This window comes from Varroa jacobsoni, unplaced genomic scaffold, assembly GCF_002532875.2.
Source record: "Varroa jacobsoni isolate VJ856 unplaced genomic scaffold, vjacob_1.0 scaffold_135, whole genome shotgun sequence".
Lineage (NCBI taxonomy): Eukaryota > Metazoa > Arthropoda > Arachnida > Mesostigmata > Varroidae > Varroa > Varroa jacobsoni.
This window is the reverse complement of record NW_019213037.1, coordinates 119347-143775: the sequence shown is the minus strand read 5'-3', so window position 1 is coordinate 143775 and position 24429 is coordinate 119347. Positions and strand designations below refer to the sequence as shown.

General features: G+C 38.3%; 1 protein-coding gene across 1 annotated transcript in view; it reads left to right on the top strand.

Moving 5' to 3' along the window:
• The window catches only part of LOC111268415 (anoctamin-7), a gene marked incomplete at its 5' end in the record, with an annotated part of 26556 nt that extends 2221 nt beyond the window's left edge, over window positions 1–24335 (top strand). Inside the window, 19 exon segments of the mRNA XM_086971697.1 lie at window positions 3145–3250; window positions 3572–3672; window positions 7590–7668; window positions 8396–8531; window positions 12166–12273; window positions 12747–12863; window positions 13036–13113; window positions 13423–13550; window positions 13710–13826; window positions 14471–14682; window positions 14897–15116; window positions 15284–15414; window positions 15805–15950; window positions 16145–16313; window positions 16596–16725; window positions 18720–18859; window positions 19188–19268; window positions 21278–21887; window positions 22091–24335. Coding sequence (XP_086827823.1) covers window positions 3145–3250; window positions 3572–3672; window positions 7590–7668; window positions 8396–8531; window positions 12166–12273; window positions 12747–12863; window positions 13036–13113; window positions 13423–13550; window positions 13710–13826; window positions 14471–14682; window positions 14897–15116; window positions 15284–15414; window positions 15805–15950; window positions 16145–16313; window positions 16596–16725; window positions 18720–18859; window positions 19188–19268; window positions 21278–21673 — 2595 coding nt within the window.
• Window positions 24336–24429: the final 94 nt, after the last annotated feature.

Sequence of the window (24429 nt, the reverse complement as noted above, 5' to 3'; positions counted from 1 at the left end):
GTGCGAATCGTATGTCTGTAGCACATACTATTGGCTTTATTCGGTTATGACATCGTGCGAAGCACTGCGAAAGGGCATGTAACACACATCAATGGCGGATCGATAAGGCGGGAAGGGTTTCTACTCTGCTCTCGACTTTACAAAGAAGTGTCTTGGTACAAGCAGATGGCCGGCTATACGCCCAGTCAGAAACTACGACATTTAAATTATTTTTGGAAGTAACTAATTAATGTAGATTTAAACCAAACAAATTAATATACAAAAAATTGTACCTCTCGGTGTTAAAAAAAAAATATGTCTATTTCTAATTGGAAAAAAAATCTAAAACTTCGTCCCATGAAGAGCATTAAGTAGTTTAAGAGGATTTTAAGCCACAAATGGACGGTTCAGATATTGTAGAGTGGAATCGAACTGACGCGGTTCTGACTGCAGGTCCATCTGGCACTGTTATTCACTCTAATTATACGGTATTATTGTAATACCCTTGTCTTACGCCCGATTTAACGCATGCATATCTACAACTTCTTATAGCTTACTCTATTGACGCGAATAGAGAACTTATGTTATACATTGTTGATACAGAAATACGCCCGAAACCCTAAAAGGTAAGTTACCTTGTTTACCATGTTTAGTTTCATTACTGTAGTACGTTAATTATAGGATTGTTATCAAAAGAGCCTGGTACTTTATCTACTAGTTGCTCTATCTTCATTAGTTACCCTTAAAAACGTAATGGGTATGGATGACGATAATTAACTTCGTTAATACGAAAGGATTTATAAAGTGAATTAAAATATTCCGCTTCTTCGATGATTTTATCTAAAGTTCATACCCAAAAAAAACTGCATTTTCATAATTTATTATATTTTCTGCCGGGGCTAAAAGACTACGAATCAATTCGGTCAACTGTGTCGTATGCGGCGACGATGCCGCGGGTGAAATGAGAGGAGTGCTCGAAGATCATTTGTTTAGTCTAAAAATGCTATGTAAAATCTAGTAAAAATACATCTTAGTTTTCTTAGCCGAACGAAATCGGTCGAAACTTTGAATGGGAAACAATTTGTTGCTTGGCCGAGGTAAAATTCAACTATCGCCAGGTATTTTGAATTGATGGGATCTTGATGAAAATTTCGAGTCTGAGTGCTCCATGAATTGCGTTAGGAGTGCAAAAAGGCACGAGACAGGAACAGGTCATTTGGAATGACATGCTAAAGCCCCGGGCTAGATTTGTTTTCGATAATACTGGGTTGGCAAAACAAGGTAACAGAAAAAACAAACAAGGGATAGTCCCAGCTACACTGAATAAGCGAGGCAGCAGAAGAGGTCTAATAGTCAGTCGAAATGATCCTCTTTCGCGAAAAGGCCGGACCACATATAACAAAGCTTGAACGATAAGGTTGTGCTCGAAAGTCTTCTGTGCCCACCACGTACTCCAGACCTCGCGCAGGTGGGATACCATTTTCCGATCACTGGTCAATGAAATTCGTAGCAGTAGGTCTGAGAATGAAGAGCTGTCAAAAACTGATTAGACGGTATTTTCAACGTTAGACCTAGGACATTTTGGTAAGATAGATAGAATAAATGGGTTGAGATATGAGAGCAGTTCTCAACAAGTAACGGGGAATATACGAATTTATTGCTAAAAAATAATTTACCACTAGAATTCGAACGAAATGCTATATAAACCGTGGTTATTCTTTGAGCATAATAGTAATAATACGAGTCGATTTCTGCTGCCGCGAGACTTCGGTGGTCTGTGCTTCAATTGTGCGCTAGGTCGAAATGAGTGGAGTAGAGAGGATACTCTTATTGATGTATGCCGGTTGCTACATTGAGATATATCCCTAAGATTGTATGTTCACGAAAATAGCGCATTATATTTGTCTGAGACGAATAGCATTTATCCTTAGCCACGCAGCAATCCGCAGAGTCAGTTATCCTTCTTTGAATTCTAAATAGAATCAAGTTGTTATTACAGATATTGTTAATATTGTGTTATCCTGAGTAGTTCATGACGTAAATAGGCTATTTATCAATACTTTCCCTCTATCGGTAGTGCTCCTTCGTCATTTCAAGGATTGTATCAAGATAAAATGAAAGAGAGAGCACTCCTGGTTCGCGTGCACCCTAATATACAACTGCTTATAGATATTTAGTACTACAAACAATCGAAACCAATATATAGTTCCAAATACTCGACAGGGCTTTGTTTAGCCTAAAAAAAAAGTAAAAATATCTTCGGATCAGTCTATTAGATACGATCTTTGTTTTACTATGTGCACATTTCCTGTCAATGAACATAACTGACGAGGATTCTCCGTATTTCCTTACAGCTGATATAGAGTAAACAATGTAAACCTAAGTAAGAACAATACACCCTCAAAAATGTTTAACTTTTAATAGTACGCGGTATCGAAAGCACTGTTTGCGACTTCACTACGTGTCTTTATCTGAAACATGCTATGTCGCTTTATAATCACATAATTAAGAAAATACTCTCTTTTATAAACGCACAGGATTTTTGTGATTTTGAAAATAAAACACTGCGGGGATATGTGTGCTCGACGAGTTTTTAGCCATTTCTTGGGTTTCATTTTGAGAAGATATTGCATCATCTAAGACAGAAAGTTTAGCATAATCGTAAGATTATTTAAGTATTAGGTAAGTAAATATGCAAGCGAGATATTAATCTATAACTAAAGGAGCAGATCGTGTAAAGTTAACTGAGTAGTGTTGTCAAAAAACTTAGATAAATTTACTTTACTTATTGAGACGTTTGAAACCTTTCGACCAAGAAGCCTTTCACAAAGATCAAGCGAAAACATCAGGATCTATTTTAAGTTTGTAGAAGACTCATGTTAAATGAGTAAAAAGAAAAACATATTGGCTTGTTAAAGAGTATTGATCGACCATTTTCGGTGCAGGAAAATGCAGTACTACTATAATAATTTTGTGAGTATATGTTAAATTAGTCATACACAAGAGCTGGTGCATACAAATCTACGCGAGGTATAAGGGTTGTCTAGATGAAGTAAACGCTACAGTGCCTGGTCAACCCTTCATAGTCGACCAGGAATTGTAGCATTGTTTATAGAGTACGATATGTTACAGACTTTGAATATGATGTTGTTTGCATTACTTCAGATTTCGTTGGATGACGAACCTGATCTGGAGGACCCAGATCAAACGGTCGACCCTCAGCAGTGGCTCCAGGATAAGATGGCCAAGCTCCTCGATCTCGGACAAAGAAGTAAACTATTAATTATTTTCTTAAATGGCGTTTTAAATACAAGTGTAAACAAGTCGCTTGTATTAGCTACCCAGTATCTTTAGTTAACAGGATGAAAAGCTTGCACCTGAAATCATACATTTGAACAATGAAAATTTGATGGTGCCACACGTTTCCTGCATTAGCTACGTAAACTTCCGCACAGCCCTTGCTTGCAAGTGAAAAATTAGCTATTACGTTTTCGAGTTCAATCGCCGTATGTTCAGCCTAAGTGCCTCAGTGTACACGGTTATCTAAATAATCCTGCCGACACATTTTTTTTTTCTTTCGTATGTTTTTCAGCGAGAAACATCAGTGCACCGTTCCAGATAAAATGCAAAGACTGGTTCATTGGACCTCGTGATCGAGAGACCTTCTTCAACAGCGCCATCAGAGGATTACTTGTGTGCTAGTCTAAACACTTTTTACTTAAATAGATATTTTATTAAAACGCTGAGTGCATCACTGTTTGCACACGTTTATGGCATGGACGAAGCAGGGAGGGGAAGGGACATTTCTCGGACTTTATTACTCCATGTAGGCAAATCAATACATCAGAATAAGCTGATCATTTTGCTAGCACGTTAAAGAGACGCTATTGTTTTAGAAAATCCTGTTGGAATAGAAGAGAGAGTAAAAAGTTCGGAATAGTTAGTAGCTTCTGTTGGGAAATTTTCAATGTCTAAAAAACCTGGTACCAAAATAGTGAAATTTGAATGTAAATTAGAGGCGCCTTATTTTGGTGTTATAGAAGCAAAGACAACGCTCGACTTCAGTGAGCCTTCCTTGTACCATATGCGCTGAAAGGATTCGATTGTTGAAATTGCTCTCTACCCAACGTACTCTCCGCAAACATAGAGTACTATTAAATGGTTTCGACATGTGAACATAAGTGGGAGGAGATATCTAACATTACGTTAGGCTTCATGTACAGCATTTTGGTATTTGACTATTTATACGATCGGATATTTGAAGCTGTCTTCTGTTCACTGAAGCGTGTATATGTAGAGCCTTTCCTATAGCAAAAACTCACATAATTCCAATTCGTTACGGAATTAAGGGCGGTTTATAATTAAATAGGCGCAACGGTCTGAAACCCAACGGCCAACAAAAAGAAACATTTAAACCTTCTAACAGACCAGGTGCCGTTTCGACCTAGCAAGCCGACTGCTCCTTTTGTGAGTAAGATAAATTTCCGCTGTTTTTCTTATTTCTAAACAACTTGAAAAAAAAAAGGTAAGAAAGTGGCAGTACTGAGTGAGAGGTGTCTGAGCTTGGAAGGAATGACATTTCTCTATTTTCGTTTGTGCATATTATACTAACCAGAATTGGTGATATAGTCGCTTGCACTTAGGTTTGGGTAAGATAGGTTAGAAAATGGAATAACTCTCAGTCATTAACATTGGAACCGGACATTGACAAGGATCTTTGTTAAGCTATTCAACAGAATCGACGGTCAGGTGTTTGTGCAGACATGCCAGCTGTTATCGAGAACATCATGTGCTTGTTAAGTGATTGACTGTTAGCAGTACATGATAACTTTATGTACAGGTAGTAAATAACATTTGTTCGTTATTAGTTTTGAGCTTTTATGACTCTTAAATACTTATAACCATTCTCTGCCATCTATTTCCTCTCCATTGGCCGCATTCATTTTAGATCTCTTTAGAAACTTTAGATTTTAGAAACTCTCATGGAGAAACACTCCATTTAATTTCGTTCGAATCCGTTTCAGCGAGAAATATACGTATTTGAAAATTATAAACGGACATTTTGTGATGCTAGCATGAAGTGATCGTAGGGCGACTTACATCAAAGATGGCGAAATCAATCAATCAATCGACTCGAGCAATTAAAAACTCGTTTTAGAACTACCTTCAGACACAAACGATCGCACAAAAAACTACGACGAACTTCACGAATTAGGCAGGATATTTAATTCACCCTCTCTTTAACCTTTTCTGGGCATATCTGACGTGATCTAATATATAGATATTAGACCACTGATATATATACATATATATATCAGAGTGATGTATTTATTTCACGATGTATCGAAGATTTTACTCCGATGACGTTATAGCGTCCATTCCGGCTATTTCTGTACTATACTAGCATGTGTATACTGCGCGCATAAAACATAGTACCTTTTGTGTAGACGAGATCAATACCGTTACAGGGTGGCTCCATTGAGCTATAATCGTTCTCAGGGGATCTTGGGTTCAGCTATCTCCGAAAATTGATCGGATATTGCTTTTTGCTAATGATCTCTGGATAGGGGAGTAGGTAAGCATGGACAATACAATTTCTTTTAGTATATTTAGACTTTGTTGTCTGGAGGTTTGCATAAAGCTACAAGTCGTTGTGGGCGGTCCTACGTATGACGTCGTTACTAATGTTTGTGCTAGATAAGCAGCAGATCGATTCGAGTAATCAGCGACAGTCAGTAATTGGCCTGGCAATAATTTTGCTTTGGCTCGACGAGCGAAAAATTCAAGCAGGATTTTCTGGGTGTAGTCATGTTCTGAGGAATCCACCTAGCTGTCATATTCTCGGTAGTGATGAATTCAAGCGCAGAGCGTCGCCAGTGGTCGAGTAAAGTGTCGAGTACCCATTATTCCAGGCAACATCTTAGCGTTTCGAGCTAGCTAGTCTAACCCGTCTCCTGGTTTAACACATGAACATAATTACCAATAGTATGTAGAGTCGGCTCTGCGGAGATTTACATTTACAGACATGCAAGTGAAATGAGTTGTAACTGAATTATTATGGGCTTACCTTCACGGATGATGATACAAGGTCTTAAATGCCTTTATATAAATAGAAAGACCCGATTTGACGGTCTCATTTCACAACGAGGCGTTATTTTAGCTCTACATTACGAATGGAAGAAACTGTCGTAATGCAAAAACTAATTCGTTAGTGGTACGACCGATCCCTTAGGTCTAAAAGTTTTTGAACGAACCAGAAATATTTGTGGAATACCGTTGGAATAGCTATACTACATGAAGGCAACAGATACGAAAATATTTTATTAAAAAAACCTCTTTCATAGACAAAGACTGATGGCTAAATTATTTGTCCAAAGCGATCCAATATGTAGGAAAGGCTCCCAAACTGTCTACGGTAGGACAGTTGAAATTTGGAATATGTGAGATGCACTCCCCTTCAATAATCTCACATTGAAGTCAGTGTCTAAGAGCTCTCCAACAGCTAATCACATTACTCGTGAATTGTTTGACGGAATACGTTGCGATACTTGTCGCTTTCTTTAAGGTATACACTTGAATGTGGGGGATATAAGGATTCCGTTTTTCTTGATCCAAGCCGTGATTGAATCGTGGCTGAGGTCTTCTAGTAAGTACTGTCGCTTGCCGTGCCACATATTCACGAGGTTCTCCAGAAGAAGGCATATGAGGCAGCATTGACCGTTTCATTTCCGTAATAATGATCTCGTACTGTTTATATCCATAGTGAGTATGCGCGTCACTCTACGCCTAAATATGTTCGGTGCTGCCACCTTATTTTTTTCTGACGCCACTTTTTCGCTTGAGCTTTCTCTGCTGGGCGGCACAACCGGACCCGTGTTTCGTCTATAATGATAATGAATGGCGACGAGCGCACTGGTGAAGAGTCTGTAAAAGGCTGGTTAAGAGATCTTGCTAACGTTTTAACCACCTAGAAAGAAACCCAATCAATGTTAATTTTGTTTCTAAGCCCATTATCCTCTGATGACACGCAATCAGCTGATAGCCACCAATAGTTAAAGGCTTTATGTAGATATATACGAAGTTTCGTCTGCTAGTGGTGTTCGGGCTAGAAATGATTGGTATTTTCCGACTTGGCGAAGAGTTTCGGATCAGTAGTTAATTTATTGTAGGCGGCTTGCTTTTACGGTGGCTACATGCGGGATAAATCTTTAAATATGTCTCTAGCACTTATAGAACTGAGATAATTTACACGATAGGCGCGATTAAATAAAGCGCAACATTGATAAATTTTTAAATAAACCTTAAACATATGTCACACCCTTAATTTTTATCCACATCGCTTATTCATTTCACTGTATACTTAGGATTAGCAAGAGATTGACAAGGGTCATTTTCTCCGAGGAGAGAGACAAGCGCAATTTAGCATATTCTGCTCTATTAGAAGTATTTCTGAAAGCCTCGTAATATTAGAATTTAAGTGATACTTGGCAAAGACAAAATAGCGTTTTTTCCAAACTTTTCGTAAAATTGGATACAAAGCTTCGTTCTCTACTTTCTATAGTCGTGTAATTTTTTTTAACTTTGTTCCGAATCTGATACCATTCTTGCAGACCCACTATATCCTTAGTAACATCGACATTTCTCTGCTAGAAGAAAGGAGCCAAAGCAAATCATTTCACACAAAAAAGGGTAAGGTTTAAATAAATCGTGTTGACATTTTCTAAGAACTAGATCATGTAGACAAGAACTTAATGCCGCACGACGCTTTATAAGGTAGTATCGGCTTCCTTCATAAAAGGAATCGCTATTAAAAGATTCCTGACTTGATTTCGTATTACTAATTTAGAATCTTTGTATATGGAACTTAACTATTTTCTAAAAATGATGTATCCTTGTTTTAAGCATAACGATTTATTCAGGAAGCTTTGAAAATCTTTTTTTTTTTTCATCCCCTATTATGTGTATACGACGCATTGTTGCACGAATAAGGGAAGTTAATAGTATATATGACGGATTTTGGCAGTCGTTGCCTGTCCAGTATTTCAGATCAGACAATGCCGCAACGGTATAATGTGTGTTCGATTGCGGCGATGTAGTTCACGGCATCACTGATCGAGTCGACAAATAGAGCCGACGATAGCCGCTTAGCAGTGGTTTATATTAAAACAAATAAGCCCTGTGACGAAGTGCATACTTCATGCTAATATATATATATATATATATATATATATATATACTTTATAGTCATATTTGTAATTTATTTATACGTCATGTTTATGTGGATACCCTTAAACATGAAAAATCTAATACAGATATTTAGTTTTCCTTAACTATTGCTAGCAATGTCAGAGTTAACGCATTGTAACCTAACGTGATTTGCTACTCTGGATTATTTCTTACAAAACGTTTATATTAGGGCTGCCGTACCTTTTGCTACAACGTGTGTACATCGATGCGTTCATTTTGCACGACGCTTCAGTATTTGAACCTTCCCCCGTCGTTCCGTTCCGGTTATCAGCCTCTGTGAAGAAGAAGGAACTGCACAATACTGGGTAAGCGCAGCAATGGATTGCCACGTTAACGCTTCTTTCAGGGTTAGGAAATCGTCGCGCTATGTTGAGTGGGTATGACGTATTGCTTAATTATAAAAATATCCAACCCACTTTAATACAAACTCACTTTTCCATTTGGGTTAAATTGCTACGGCATTATCTCATGGTTTCTAACAACAGCTAGCTGATGATAAATGCGTTCTAGATCGTTTTTCCACGTCGCTAAGAATATTCGGCTGCTGGGTTCGAATGGGTAAAATGAATTATACTGAAGACCCACATCATATGTCTAGGTCGTACGGGCTAGATGTGCGCTACGAGAACAAGTTCAGAGATAACTTTTTCTAATCGTAGACAAGATAAAACACTGACAACGCTTCTGTACATTCTTTACATACAGTAAATAAATTTAGGCGCAGCAAAGTTGTAATACCTATGCATTTTACTCTTTTTTGTACTCTCTTTACATATGTAGGCCTAGTTAAGTAATTCAACTGAACATGTATCCCTAGGCTACACAAGGACAAATGTGGGTCGACCAGATCATAGTCGACGTGTAATATTATTCGCGTACATTTATTAAAACTTCGGTAATAGTATGAGTAATAGGCCGAACTAATAGTACTAAATTTCGTTTAACGGGAATGTATGTTTGGTAAGAACATTCTTTCCTCTTAAAGTGTCTCAAAGCATCTTAAAGTGATGGCCCATCCGATACACAGGTATAAATTTCATGAGTGCTTCAGCTTACGAAACTAGAAAATGAGCATGACACGAGCCTGACGAATATACTCCTTTTCTAACAACACAGTTCAGACAATAAAAGCCTTCCTCTACCCTCCAGAACCTGCCATATCTTTGTGAGTCTTGTAAGCAAGCTTAATTAAGCATTATATGTTGCACATCGATGATGATTGTTAGCGTAGATGATAAATATATTATATCAAGGACATTGCTTTAGGGATATGTCAGGATTAGGGACTTGATACAAGTAAGCTGGGGATCAAGCAAGAGAAGGTGCTATTATCATTTTCTTTTTTATTGCTCCAATTTTTACTGCAGAAACAGGATGTATGTACTGCCGGATTCAAACCTAAGTGGTCCTATAGTGAACTGGCCGACACTGTTACCATAGCATTGATGTGCGTAAAAGTAGCTTCTTGTAGACAGATCAGTGACGCAGGTCCAAAATTCAAAGAAGGTCTAGCGATTCTAAACAAGATATTTGCCGACACGATCTGTGTGACCAATACTCCAGTCTCATTTAGTGTCCAGATTTTAGTGTCCCATCCAAATTTCTGCTGAGCTTTAAAATATAATTTTTTTACTATCATGAAGATTGACTACAACTAGAGTATACAAAACTATATAATTTGACGCTTGTATGACGCTTACACAGATAAAATTATAGAAAGACACCCTTTTTACGCGAAGGCCAAGTAAAAGTCCGACCTAGTTTTATTCATCTGCTTGAAAATTTAAGGTTACTTCTGAGGAATTTCCGTGCAACTTTTTGAGTGGCGTTTAAAAATAGATTTGCATATCACTAATAGGAGAGAAATTATTTCTAGTTTTGATTCTAAATTTTCTCCGCTGTGTAAGAGTGTGGATGTCAATCTGTTTTACTGTCTGCTAAACCTCCATCCACATCCGCGGTACGCATATAGTACAGGACTATATACACCTCACTATTTTTCTATCCGAGCCAGGGGTATGTTGGGTATTACCTCAAAGGCTCTGCGATAGGTAAAGAAGCCTATGAGCTATGAATTAGTATAAATATTTCATTAGTGCAGCGATTTCTTGGTTAGGTTTAGCCTCATTGAAGTGCGAAATGTATTCTTAATTTTCTTTTTTTTTCTTTCTAAAAAGTCTTGTTTCGCGAATACAAAGAATTTTTTCACTGGATATTTTCAAAGGTTGCCAGAATAATTGTCAGAAACTTAAACCATCCGGGGTGCATTTAGGAATATGTAATAGGCAGTATAACCACAGTTGGGAAACTAGACAACAAAAAAAATTTTTAGAATAAAATAGACAGTTGAAAGTGTTAGTTATGTCTGGTGAAAAATGAATAATCTTAAATTTAATCGGGTTCGCAATGTTCAAAGAACGGAAAAAATTAGATCAGATAGGAAAACAAATTACACTGTGTCAGATGCTAGCCAACCTCTATTTCCTTGTCTACATTATACGTTTGCCAATTTTAGACATATTATATGGGCTTTTTAAACGAAGCCCGGCTTTAATAGGGATGTAAATACAAAGGTTGCGTGACAATGATATACTGGCGTGATAATTAGAAAATTCTCTAGGGTAACTTGGAGTCGTTTGCATGTCGGGAGAACTGTAAGATGAAGAAAATTTGGGCCTGTATAAATATAATTTTACAACACGAATAACTTTATTACATCGTCGTGAACTTACAGCTATCATAGAACCGTTAGTTTAGCCATAGCCAATCTTATCGCTATGTCGTTACACAGATTAAATTTCCCACTCGATTCTGTCTAAGTTTTGAGAAGCTTTCCAGTATGCTTATACGTTGTGGCCGGTTCTTCAGCTCTGCTAGAATTGTAGCATAGCTTCAAAGGCAGCATCGCCGTAAACGCGCAAGAAAGTCTTATTAAGAACTGTTAGACGACGGAGAAACAGGATAAATCAGATTGACTACTGTGAGAAATGATCTGAAAACATCTGGCAAAGTATCTCTAGGTTATAATAATACCCTAACTAGAGTGATATATACTGCACGAGAGAAATAAATGCGTATATTTCATGATCGTTCTGCTTATATATATATATACATTTCGAATTTTACTTTGGGACGACGCGCCTGCATAGTATCATCGTGACAAAAGAACACAGCATAATGGTGATTTTTCCAAATAGACGTATTGGATAAGAAGGTGCCTGCCAGCATTCCCCAGATCTGACGCCAACACGGTTTTTTTTTTCTTCCGAAACACCAGAAGGCCAGTAACATTGAAGCACTAAAAAGTTGCAGCTGAACAAGATACGTTACAACATGTGAAATGTTCGTTAAAGTGATTGGCCATCGTTATCGGCACTGAGTTGAACCGAAGGGCAATTTATACATCTGCGACAGGGGAAACCGTATACATTTTATGCCATATGCAGATGAAAAGTTAAGTTATAGACATTTTAACTATATATATATATACATTTTTTGAGACACCCTGCATTGCCTCTTTTGGCTCGACCACATGGTTTGCGCTTGGTGGAGGAAAGGTGTCTAGAACGAAAGCTATTCACAGGGACAGTCACTCCTTTTTTTACGGAGGAGTCATATAACGAATGTAATTCTTTATATTACACAATTGAAATAAAATTAAGCTTTTCGTAACATTTTTACGAGTCGTCACTGCAATTGAAGCTTTGCATTATTTGCATCCGATAGCCGAGTAACAAAGAAGAGTTTTGCAGTTGGAACCTAGATTCCCCACGAAGACAGCATATTATAGCAAGTGTTTAGCGCACTTAGAATATATATATATATATATATATACGCTTATAATTGCCATCTGTCAGCCTGAATGGAACGTAACCTAAGCCAATGCATTTGTCTCGTGTTTTCAAATGCCGCCTGATCATAACCGTATGAATCCGACAGTTCTTCAACGTCGAGGCAGCAGGTTACCAAGGTGACGCCAGACACCCGCGTAATACTCGATCGAGAATGGAGACAGCTGCTCAGAGGACAGCCACTAGACGCTATTCGGTGCGTATTTCCATGGTAAACGTGCAGCCAAAAACACTCTGAGAATGACCGTTCCATGAGTAATTTAGTTTTTTTTTTTTTTTTTTTTCAATGACAATAATTAATTGTAGACATTTATTACCTGTAGCTGTTGTTGTTGAGCCATCGAAAGAAGATTTTAGTTATTAGAGTCTAAGCCACGTAGAGCAACCTCAGTCCAAAAGCAGCCCACTTAAAGCCTATAGACTAGCTAATAACTAAAAAGCCCTCTTGGAATTAAATCGTATCTTCTATTTGCTAAAGGAGTGTGAGTAGTCTGATTGAAATTTTTTACACCCAGGTCTTGTAGGCGTCCGCTACAATGAAACACGGCAAATTTCACCATATTACCTCTGACAGCTTATGAATGTATTTATTTGATCCAGGAGATTTTGTCTATTTTATTAACTTGTTAATTATTCCGACATTTGTCGTGTCGAATTAAACGATTATAGGGACTACTTAGGAGAAAAGATTTCATTCTATTTCGCTTGGGTCGGAACCCTGATAGCGTCGCTCGTCATTCCGGCCGTAATTGGATTCTGTGTATTCTTTTACGGGGTCGTACAAAAGTGAGTGCGCAACCTTGCCTCAATTACTGCTTATAGACGAAAGCTTTGCTAGACAAAACAGCACCGGGCCCTGCCCAGCAAACTGGCACAGACTATAGAGCTGAATTTCGCCTTATGTGGGTGACTCTCGGTAAAAGTTTGACTTATTTCATTTTGCTTTTTATTATGTCAGAGTTCAACAGGACAGTAACTTCGATCCAAGTCGAATTAACGATACTAAGCTGGCGCGAGCCTATAACGCTACAATGAGGTATGAATCGTTGATCTGAGCGTCGTTTCTGCAAGTGTACAGGGCACTACGTAACGTATTCGTCATTGTCCTTGCAGTATGCTCCTATCGTATCTGAATATCACCTGTTAATTCAATGATATCTAACAAAACGTTTCTTCTTTTAAAATATTGCTACGTTTAGCTATCCGAAACGAATTGATATAACAATAGGATCTGTGTATGCTTAACTATTATCAAGGGAAAAAAGCGTGATTTTTCATGCTTGCAAAGATTTTTGTTATGAAAACAAAGGTTGACAGAGTTGCTAACTTGCGTGAAATGTTGCAGTTCTTCGGTATTTGTCTATTTTGTGGACACGATAAAAGTTGCGGGAGATACTGAGCTTACTCCGTTTTGGGCATTCAGTATTTGTTTATGGAGTGAGTATATGCTTCCTTCAGATTTTGTGATTTTTGGTAGTAGGAAAAAGCCCGGTGTTGTGAATCGACCGTAGCTAATTTTAAATAGTTTAGGTACGGGAACAGGTAGTAGTCAATGGCTTGTGCGACTTACGATACACCCTTTCCAACGACTATGAAGACGCTCAGTACACACTACGCTCAAATTATGTGCAGTATGCAAGTGCAGCTTCAGCCAGAACCTTCAAATCAGATGGACGCAAAACATATTATGTACCTTTTGCTCTGTGTGCTTCACGTTCCGAAATAATCCGAGGCATTTTCTACCCATAGGTAACGACTGTGTGGACATTCAAGTGAAGTTCGCCGGGTCGCTTGGCACAGCATATACATTTACGTTTCAAATGCGATAGAACTGAGGAATAGTATAAATTTATTCCACTTCGGGCTAATAGATTGCCCAACTAGTGCTTAAACGGTTCGGAGGTGCTTTGTAAGATTTCGAACAGAAAACGTTTTATTCATTTTTATATTCTCAGCTGATTTCGATTCAAAGTATGGGACTTTGACTAAGCTGTAACTAGCCTACTTCAGTGACTGAAGCTTTTAACATGTTAGGAAAAAATAGTTTTGTCAAAAAGGTCGTACGGCTAGTCAGGGTGTGTGCGCAGCAAGGAAAGGTGCTAAAGCCATGTTTCTATTTTAGTTTATATTGTAATTTGGCCTGAGTGCAGCGATTCTAAGGCCAAATTGAAATAGTTGTGCTTCACTAATGTTAGCCTGCATTTCTATTCATATAAGCATATGACTAATCTGGAAGCAGCGGGATCTAAACGGGTTTTAAGTTGATTGAGCTTACCCGTCTCACGCTAGTTCATTTTCTTAATCAGAATATATATATATATATAATATTCAGAATGCCATCAAGCATTATTTCGCAAATCAAACTCTACATTATCCTATTCATATGGTTTTAGGTACAATTTTTTTAGAAATATGGAAACGTCGCCAATCTCTGCTTGCGCTCCGTTGGAATGTTGACCATTTTTCATCAGAGGAGCCAGACCGACCCCAGTTTTATGGGACAATCTCAGAGACTGATCTTCTAACGGGTGAAGTGCGGTGGAATTATCCACTCAAGCAGAGAGCCCTCAAGTATGTTGTATCATTCGCCTTTTTCACCCTCATGGTAAGTCGAGAAAAACTGCCTATAAGTTATGAGTCCGTCCTGTGAGATCAGATCAAATCAATCATACGTTCAGCAGTTGTTTAAAAACAGAGAGAGCCAGTTCTCATAGAATTTCAAAAGCAAATATCTATCAGCACTATACTAAACAGATACAAATAGGTGTTAGTTAATAATTATTAACATTAACAAAGAAATTAATTTGTGTTACTTTCAGACATGTGTAGTCATAACATCAGTGCTTTTTGTCACATTGTACCAAGTGTACATGGCAAATGTATACTGTGGAGGCGCCAATAAAACAGAGAATCCACAAGCTTTTAGCGCTAACTGCGAGGCTCTCCATTCATCAGTTGTTGGACCTAGCTTGAACACGGTGTCGATTATTATTCTCGGAAAATGCTACGCGTACGTGGCTGAGAAGCTCACCGACTGGGGTACACTAAACGCTCTTAACTATAGGATTATTTCTATTTCCAATACTTTCAATCAATTCCGTGACTCTGTTCGCTAGGGTATCGTTCGATACTTCTCATCTTTGTTCGATAGCCTGTAAGAGACTGTGGTCAATAGAACCGCTCTATTTCCGCCTTCTCTCACACAGAAAACCACCGAACGCAAAGTCAATACAACGACGCGCTCATCATCAAGTTGTTCGCGTTCCAGTTCACAAACGCATATGCATCTCTATTTTACACTGCCTTCTTCCGTGACGAGCAACAGGACATCAAGGGGGTTAGTGCAGACCGTCCGCCACATACGACGCATGCGCTAAACGTTGCTTTGAGATGTCGTCCTAACATAACTCTGAAACGGATTGTAGAGACCCTTTAAATGCTAGCGGATATAAATATCACTCATATAAAATGGGTCCTACTTGGTGACGGGTTGCCTGGGCTATGCACTTTCTGCCTGCAGTGCATCTCACTACTGTTCATAAACAGTGTTGCATTTTTTGTCGAAGCAAAACTGCAACGCTGCTTATGCTTTTCTGCCTAGATCGTTTTAAACTAACAAACACCTATGATAGTAAAGGTATAGTAGTATTCCAAACTATACATGCAAACGCAAGATGTTTATATATATATACATACAGAACAAACAAGTTTTGTTGCTTATTTTCAGAATGGTTCACTGTTTAATCTAGGTGATGATTTTAAGGATTCGTGTGGAACAGATAAGGATACTTGTATGTCACTGTTATCTCTACAACTCCTCGTACTCATGATAGTCAAGCCATTGCCTAAGTTTTTCTACGATATGGTTTGGCCGTAAGTAATACAAGGAAAAGCATAGTCATGATGCCTACGGCAAGAAGTGGATAGATATCGTCGATTACCAGATTTATGCAAAAAGCAAATCAAAGATAAACGAACGGAAAGCACTTTTGTTTTGTCTTAACCTTTGTGGGCGTCTACTAGTTATTAAGCTCCTAACTCATCGTTGTCCTAATTTTTCTTCATAGGTTCCTAAAGCAGATTTTCCGAGAGCACGGGCTTATGAAAAAAGTGACCGACGTAGAGGGGAGTGAAACAGATCAGCATTACCTCGTCAAAGAGCTATATAAGCAGGAGGACGCTGAATTTCGTCGTGATGAATTTGCCGAGAAAATCATACAATACGGTTACCTTGTGGTACGCCAAAACTGTTTCTTTCAAAGTGCAGAGTTAGCACTAAAACACAATAAATATTTTAAGATATCCGCTTTGTACATTGTAAATCGAAATGTTCGATAGATGCAAAATTGCGGCTCTTACTTCACCTCTCCTTCTATTTGAACATTCTTGCTTAGAACCGTTTTGTGGAGGAAGAAGCGGAATTTAAGGTTGTGCACAGGTGATATATTTACAAATAGATAGTTGTTATACAAATAGATATAGTTGATTTCAGCGCGTCTTTTAATTCCTTCTTTCTAGCTATTCGCGTGCTCGTTTCCATTAGCCCCTTTGCTTGCTCTCGGTTACAACATATTCGATTTACGGATTGACTCCAATCGCCTGCTATGGATTAATCGCAGGCCCGTACCATTTCGAGATGACGACATCGGTATGAGAAATCTAAACGGAAAATATATAATGTATATATTCAGTTGGCTTGTAATACATTGTTCTGCGCATACACCTAAAACGCATGTCAGTAAAAGTCCATATTATACATATACATTCACGCACTCGGTTTGATACGGTTTTACAGAGCGACACTTACACGTGACACTCAGCTCTCTGAGTGTACACACACGAAAAACATTGTTCGTGTATGCTATGCACTTTTTGCAGTAACTCCTAACTCTGACTCTGGTCTCAATAAGATTAAGCGACTTCTCACTTAGTTCTTTAAACATCGTTTAATCAGTTATCTTAAAAATCTAACTAAGGTATAAGATTTCTACTACATAGGCACTTATAATCTCACTTTTTTCACAAAAAGCTTTCTATTATCGACTAGGTCTGGATTTCAAAATGGCACTGCGTAGATCATGATCCCTCGGCATACAAGTTCTATGAACTAGAATCTCTTGTCAAAGAAGATACTTAGACCTTTGATTGCGGTCTGAGACCTAACATTTATGAAATTTCTGTTATATTTTTGTTTGGCATTCGCACGTCCGAAGTGTAAAACGGGATCATTTTCTATAGATAAATGCCATTATTACTTAGTCAAGGCTTTCGTTCCATTGATAAAAATCTTGCTGCATGAAGAAAGACCTATTTACAGGTCCGTACATTTTACATCAGTAGTGGCGGCGCCCGTATGTATGCTGGAAAGTTTATATACGAAATACACATTAAAGGGCTTAGTGTATTTGCCCTAAAAATATGCCACTAGCACTATGGTAATATTGATTATTTACAGGCCCTTCAAGGACTCTAATGCTGAGTTACGAGGTTACTTCGAAGTTAACAGCTCGAGTCATACGACGCGTTTGAAAGCAGAAGCTTTAAGGTTGAAATATATATCCTTGAAACAGTGGCACTTGTAGCTCTTAGATGCCCGACTGAATTGAGTATCCAATAACTGAAATGCTGCAGCGTATTCTCGTTTATAGATGAATTGTGCGTTTGATATCAGACCCTGTGGATGTTGCCGAACGTATGATACTTTCCAGGACTTGGCACCTTATAAAGGTTAACGATAGCAGCTGCTTATTAAAAGAATGTGGCCGTCAAAGTTATTTGTATGGATAGGCCATACGGTAGCTGTCCTAAATACTTGTTGTACAGATCCATCATCAAACATTTTTCGAATAACTTATCAAAGCGAGGTATAACGAGGACAGTCTAAGCTTCCTCATCACAACAGATGGAGGTCCATCTAGCGTTTCGCTCATTTTCGTCTGTAGCTTCTTCAGGCATTGCCAGATGCTTAGTCGACAGGTATCGGCATCATGTACAGCATTCTGAAAACGTCTTTTTGAGGTGGCAGGTGAACTACTCCTTGTATTGTGCGATAGTTTTTTCTTCAGAATTCGTAGAAATTCATAGAAAATTCTTCAGAATTTCGATTTTTTCTTTATCATCCGTGACGAATGCTCGGTCGGCTAGGCTTATTATGCTCAGCAAATCTCCTACTACAGTTCTCTTATAGACAAAATTGTGAGCTTTGGGCTTCATGGTAGAGCGTATAACGTAAGGCCTTTTCGTTTCCTTACCGATTTCATCTCAAAGGAGAGAATTGTTTTGATATGGTCAGGTGTAGAAAGCATGTAAATCCCTTTCACCGATATGAATATCTTCCTTAAGTCCTGTGTGCATTCTTCTCGATATTTCTCGACCCCCTCTAGACGAATAAGAGCCAGTCTTTGGGTCTAACGTTAATTTCAGTGTGATAAAAATCTCGTTTTTCTTACTTTAGAGCCTGGATTTCTATCGGCGCGAATTGCAGTGCCGAAAAGTGTTGCTGTCCAATTTTCGTAACCATTTTTAGCAGCGGAGATATTACATGCACAGAGGTAGAAGTTGAGTAAATAAATCGTCCAAGGAGGTAAGTGGCCTAAACAAATAATTCGCCAATTTCTAAAAATACGTTTGGTACACTTTCAGGAATCTGGCTGCATTTGTTCAATTTTATCAACTATTTTGGAGTTGTCACCAACGCGTTCTTGATTGCCTTCACGTCACAATTTGGATCGGAATACCTTAGATCAAAGTTAACGAAATTTATGTTTATCGTCGGCTTTGAGGTCGGTATTGTTTGCGTCAAGGGACCTTTTTTAAGAATATTATCGTTAATATTAAGTTTTTATCGTTTTGCTACACCGTTAATATATAACAACAGTTCTTTCAGCCTGAACTGAGGCAGCTTTTTAATAATCGTATTAGTTGACCGAATCTCATGGCTTCATAAGTGTTTAGAGAAATAAACTATCACAGCTGTTACAACGCACTAGAGTGATCAATTACGGTAACTCGAAGTGCCCCGGGAATACAAACCCTTTACAAATAGTTCTTCTGATTTTTTGAAACGCGTGGACTCGAATCGTACTGCGCTAATTGTTTTTGTTGTTTCAGCACTTAGTGTTTGTTGTCAAGTATTTATTGACGCTGCTCATACCTGATATACCGGAGGCAGTGAGGAACGCAAAAACTCGGGTTAGTAAATTTACAATGCTACAGAGAAGTCGGAAGACGGTTTTATTCATCATTTTTGTACGTGATTGAAAAATGTCTAAAATACGTGTTGTCATTCTACTGTATATGTATGTGTGTGTGTGTGTATATAGCGTTGAGACTGTGCTTGCGTGTTTATGTTTAATTCGCCCATCCGGCGCAAATCAACCTCTTTGGCATTGTTGGCGCAACAATGCCAAGAGTCCTAGGCGGGACAGAACTGCGTACGATGGAGCCGGTTAGGTGAATGCTTCTTCCGAGGGCAGTTTGTTTCAATGGATTAACCTTTTTTTTTGCAAGTTGTGCCCTTTTTGTAGAAGTTGCTTTTATGTTTAATCTTTTTGATGGAATTTTCTTCTGGCAGCCAAATATCTATGTGAAGGTTTATGTAGGGGGTAGTTCGTTTGCTAATCTTAGGGACCCAGCCCTCTGATGGAACGCTTAATAGCGATACACAAAGGATGAAAGCCTAATCTGCCATACTATGCAAAGGTCGACGAACTAGGAAACAATTCATTTTACGTACTTAAAACGGCTGTTTGATTGATTGATTGATACAATGATCAATTGCCGACGAAGATGTTCGCTTCGCTTTCTTGACGGTAAGGTGAGAGTGAGATGTGCTTTGGGACATTTTCACAGCGATAAATATCAACTAGAAAACTGTAGTGGTTGATATCACGAGTAGCTGGAAATGTCTGAGCGAAACACCGATGTTCGGAAACCACTTTCTGTGCAACGTAATACTATCCTGACGCCGATTCTTGATACCAATCGACAACCAAAGTAAAAATGCAATACATCTTCCAACAGCTAAAGTTAATATTCTGTCATAAAAAAGGCCAAAAACGAGGTAGTAGCTTTTTCGTTTAGCTAACGCTGAAATGAAAACCTTTTTTACGTGCAAGTCTATGTAGGGAGACATTTTTTGCCATCAATAACAAAGTCTCAGTGAGTTGAATTCAGATATAATACACGCTCATATAGCTAATTTTTAGTTTTTGGCTCAGAAATGGTGGAAATTTAACATGGTATGCGTTCCTAGAACGGCGAGTGTTCTTGATGCCAGTCGATAGATATCGACCAGCAGAATAAGAATGAAATTGATATTTTTTGAGTGATATTTGCGAAAATCCCATTGCTCGTATTGGTTTGCGTCTGTAACAATGGGGACAAAATGCGTTTCGAGTAAATTTTTCATCATTAATTTTTAGAGAAAACTGCCAGAACGTCAAAAAAGACATCCAAATATGTATAGTCAAAGAAGAATAGAATCAATGAAATTTTGCAATTTGGAACAATTAATGAAAAACAGAATCAATATGCCGATTCAGACGTGTCTAATATCTATGTCTTCATCAATATATGTAACGGCCGAAGATTCAAAATCATCAATTATTAAAATCATCGTGAACTATTTATTATCTTTTCATTCAATAGGATAGGATAGGGTAAGATAGCAAAATCCTATACTTACAAGGTTCCAGGAACAGCGTCAATTTTAAGTTCATAATTTAATAATAATAATGTTTCTTATAAAAATAATTTTTTTCGCATCAATGTGCCTCAAGGACAGAATCAATAAATTAATTGACAATAGTTGGAACGGCAACGTCTGTTGCGTTTTGGAAACAAAGTTAATTAGGCGACATCAAAAAGCTTGTACCTAAAGTCAACACAATGTAGTCCAGACAAATCTAGCGCTAGATTAAACTTGTGGCGTACATTTTAGAACAGGCTAATGAAATAATTATAGGCGGATAATATTATAGTGTCCGTGGCCAGTGAATATTTATTATAGTACATGTAAGGTTACATGTAAAATCAAAGGTTTGTTTAGTGTAGGTATATACATACATGCATATATATATATATATATATATATATATATATATATATATAGTTGCGCAGTCGAGAAGTTAACTGTGGTAAAACTTCATAAGCGTAATAATATCCCAGACTAATCATATATCTTGAACGTTTTTGTACAGGAGCGACAGTTACTTACCTACATGATGAGTCGAGTAGCTACCCTGACCGCAGACCGTCGACCCCCAACAAATGCCTCAGAAAACTACCGTGATCGAATTCTCTCCCGAGCATCGAGACATTCTGTTACACCTATGGATATTCAGGCGGTACAGTTAGCAGCTAACAAGAAGCCTCTGAACATAGGCGGCCTAGCGAGTGTCGCTCAGCAGCAGCAACTAACCCAAGGAAATGGCACTAATCCCAACCCAAATAACAACAATAATAGTAACACAACGAATAATAAGAATACCAATAGCACCCTTCGATCGAACAGTGCCAGTGTCAATAGCAACATTAATGGAACTAGTGGAATGGATAAAAAAGACTGTAGGTTGATGCCTATACCGGACGACTGACGGTCAGGTGCATCAAGCAAGATCACTCGAACAACAACTGAAACAACACCGCCTTTGACGGCTGATATCGCGAATGCAGCGAAAATGACGTCAAACGAAGTAAAGGAAGCCGACGGTACCAAAGTTCTGTCTGCAACAATACCAGCAACACTTGATGCAGAAAATCTGTCAAAGTCGGCTACCGCCTCACATCTGTCGCCGCTTGCAAGTCGTGGTACGTACACAATTGTACCATTTAATATGTACTTAACAAATATGTGCGCGATCATTTATTTCGTTTAAAAAGGGTATGGACGACTTGTTTTTAGAGGAAAGCCAACATATCTACAACGGCTCACGCTACCACCAATATCAAATAGGAATGAGGGTTGCTTTTTACTACGTCCACATCTATTTCGGGCTTCCTTCTATAATCAGGTGTTGCCTATCGTGTCTTTCTCCATCTCGCCTGGATACCAGAAGTGTCGGTCGTCTTCATGAAATCCACTCGAGCTCATTCTCACCTCGAATCGAGAGCCGCGGTCATACAGCGGCAGCGTAGGCCTCGGCCTATCGCAGCTTCACATGCGAGTACATCCCGGCACGACGACAAGTCCTCGTTGTCCAGCGATAGACTTATCAGTGGAACTGTCCTGCTGATAAACCCTAGAAGGGACGCGATGGGTTCTAATCAGCCATCGACATCGACAAGTTCATTAGTTTCCATCATCAGTTTCATACGATCCATAATCAAGATCACACCCATTGATCTTGATGTCCTTCAATAATCACTGAGGTGAAAATTTCCGATTATACTCAATATTAAAGTTTGTTGTTGTTAGGATGTTTTGAGCTGTAGGCATGAGTAAAACTATTCAGAGAAGCTCGCTGACAAGCAAAAATATAGTTGCTTGTCATTCTGTGTGTCAAGCTTGCAAATCAATTTGAACTAGTATACATATGTACCTGAGTTTATGTCAGACTGCCTAGATTTCCAGAAAAATTCAGAACCACTTTTATATAATTATTTGTCTCAACGCCTTAATGACACGTCTAGTTTCAAACACGGATTACGGACAAACGTAAGATTACTTGCCGGATTTCTAAAGGTCTATCAAGAAGCTGATTTTGTTTCATTCTGTCTGACGGTATGTTGCGCGAATCCAGCGCCACCGTTATCAGGCATTACGTGACATTTTGCTGCATTTATCATTTGTGCTAATACGCATTTCAGATATTTGCTAAATAGGTGGCGACCTTCATGTGTCAGACGCTTATTCACAAACACGTATAGACAAAAAACGACAAACGCATATACAGATAGATAATCGGATTTATGTTTTTGCGCCATGAACTACTTCTATTGTGTTTCTGATTCGCTCTAACTACGCACACGACGTCTACTGTTAGTGTTATCTCCTAATGGAAAAGATGATGAGTTATGGAAGTCCAGCTGAAAATTCCGTATTTAGCGATAATGCGAAGATTTCCGATTCTAGAAAGCCTGCAGCAGCTACAAATCCCGGATACGGTGGTGACCCTAGTTGCTGCCTGCTACGACGTACTTACTACGCATGGTTGATCGCCACAGAACGAAGAAGCGCTAGGCTATACAAAGAATTTTTCATATTAACAAAATAGTACGATCATGAGATATCATAGCATTAACGAACGCATCGTCATACATTGCAAACTAGCAAAACGGTTAGTCCGACTACAGACAGAAATCACGACGGTTACTTCGAGCATTTCGTCTATGTGATATAGTTGTGAATTCATGATCGTTGCTATGGTGTGATAGTATCACGACAAGAATAAATGGACTTATAATTCCATTATATATATATATATATGTTCTGTCGAAGTTGTTCAGAGGTATTCTTCTGAGTACTGGGATTATATAGATGTATTATGATTGCAAGGTACTCTATGGGGTGTCCTTTTCAGATCATCAACGAACAGTACTCCTTATTATAATGAAAAATATGTATATATATACGGCAAACAAATACTCGCACAACATTATGCAACAATTTACTGATTTGGTAAGCAAACTAAGCGTTCAGTTGGCCTTCTCTTGTATCACAAGAAATTAAACAAGTGGTGTCAAGGGACAGCCAATTAAATACTTACGTTTGCGATCGCCAAAGATAAGAGAATTAATAAGACTCTCTTACCCTTAGCGAGGTAAGGACAGATCGTTTTTAATCTGAAACTTTTGAATTGATCTCACTTTTGTTTGAAGCTTTGTTCAGACCGATCAGAGTAGAGATGTATGTACGCACTTACGTTTATCTTTCAGATGTAAAGACATAAGTCTTATTTTTTCATCTTACCGATACAAAATTTACCAATATGATTTTCAAGTTGGTAAAGTACAAAGAAAAGACGCCTATTTGGTTAAGGAGACGTCGATAGCGCGAAAATATGAATTTAAAAAAATGCGCGTTACAAAACAAATATTCCGTCCAATAATTTTTATTTGACCCTCATCCACTGTCTGCACAACATACGTTTCTAACCGATGACATATTAATAATATAATAACTGGCTCAAGTTCAAAAGTGAGAAGTCCTACGCCGAAAGAAACTTTCCTTTAGGGGTCAAGAAAAGCGAACTTTCCGAGGCCTTAGCTACCTCTTCAATATGAATAAACGAATGTTAGAGTTCATATGAAACGGAACCTTGTTGATATTATTATTGTAACCCCAACGCTAACGCTAACGTTTGATACAAATTTGTTTCTAGAGCGAAACACTAAATATTTATAGGTAAAT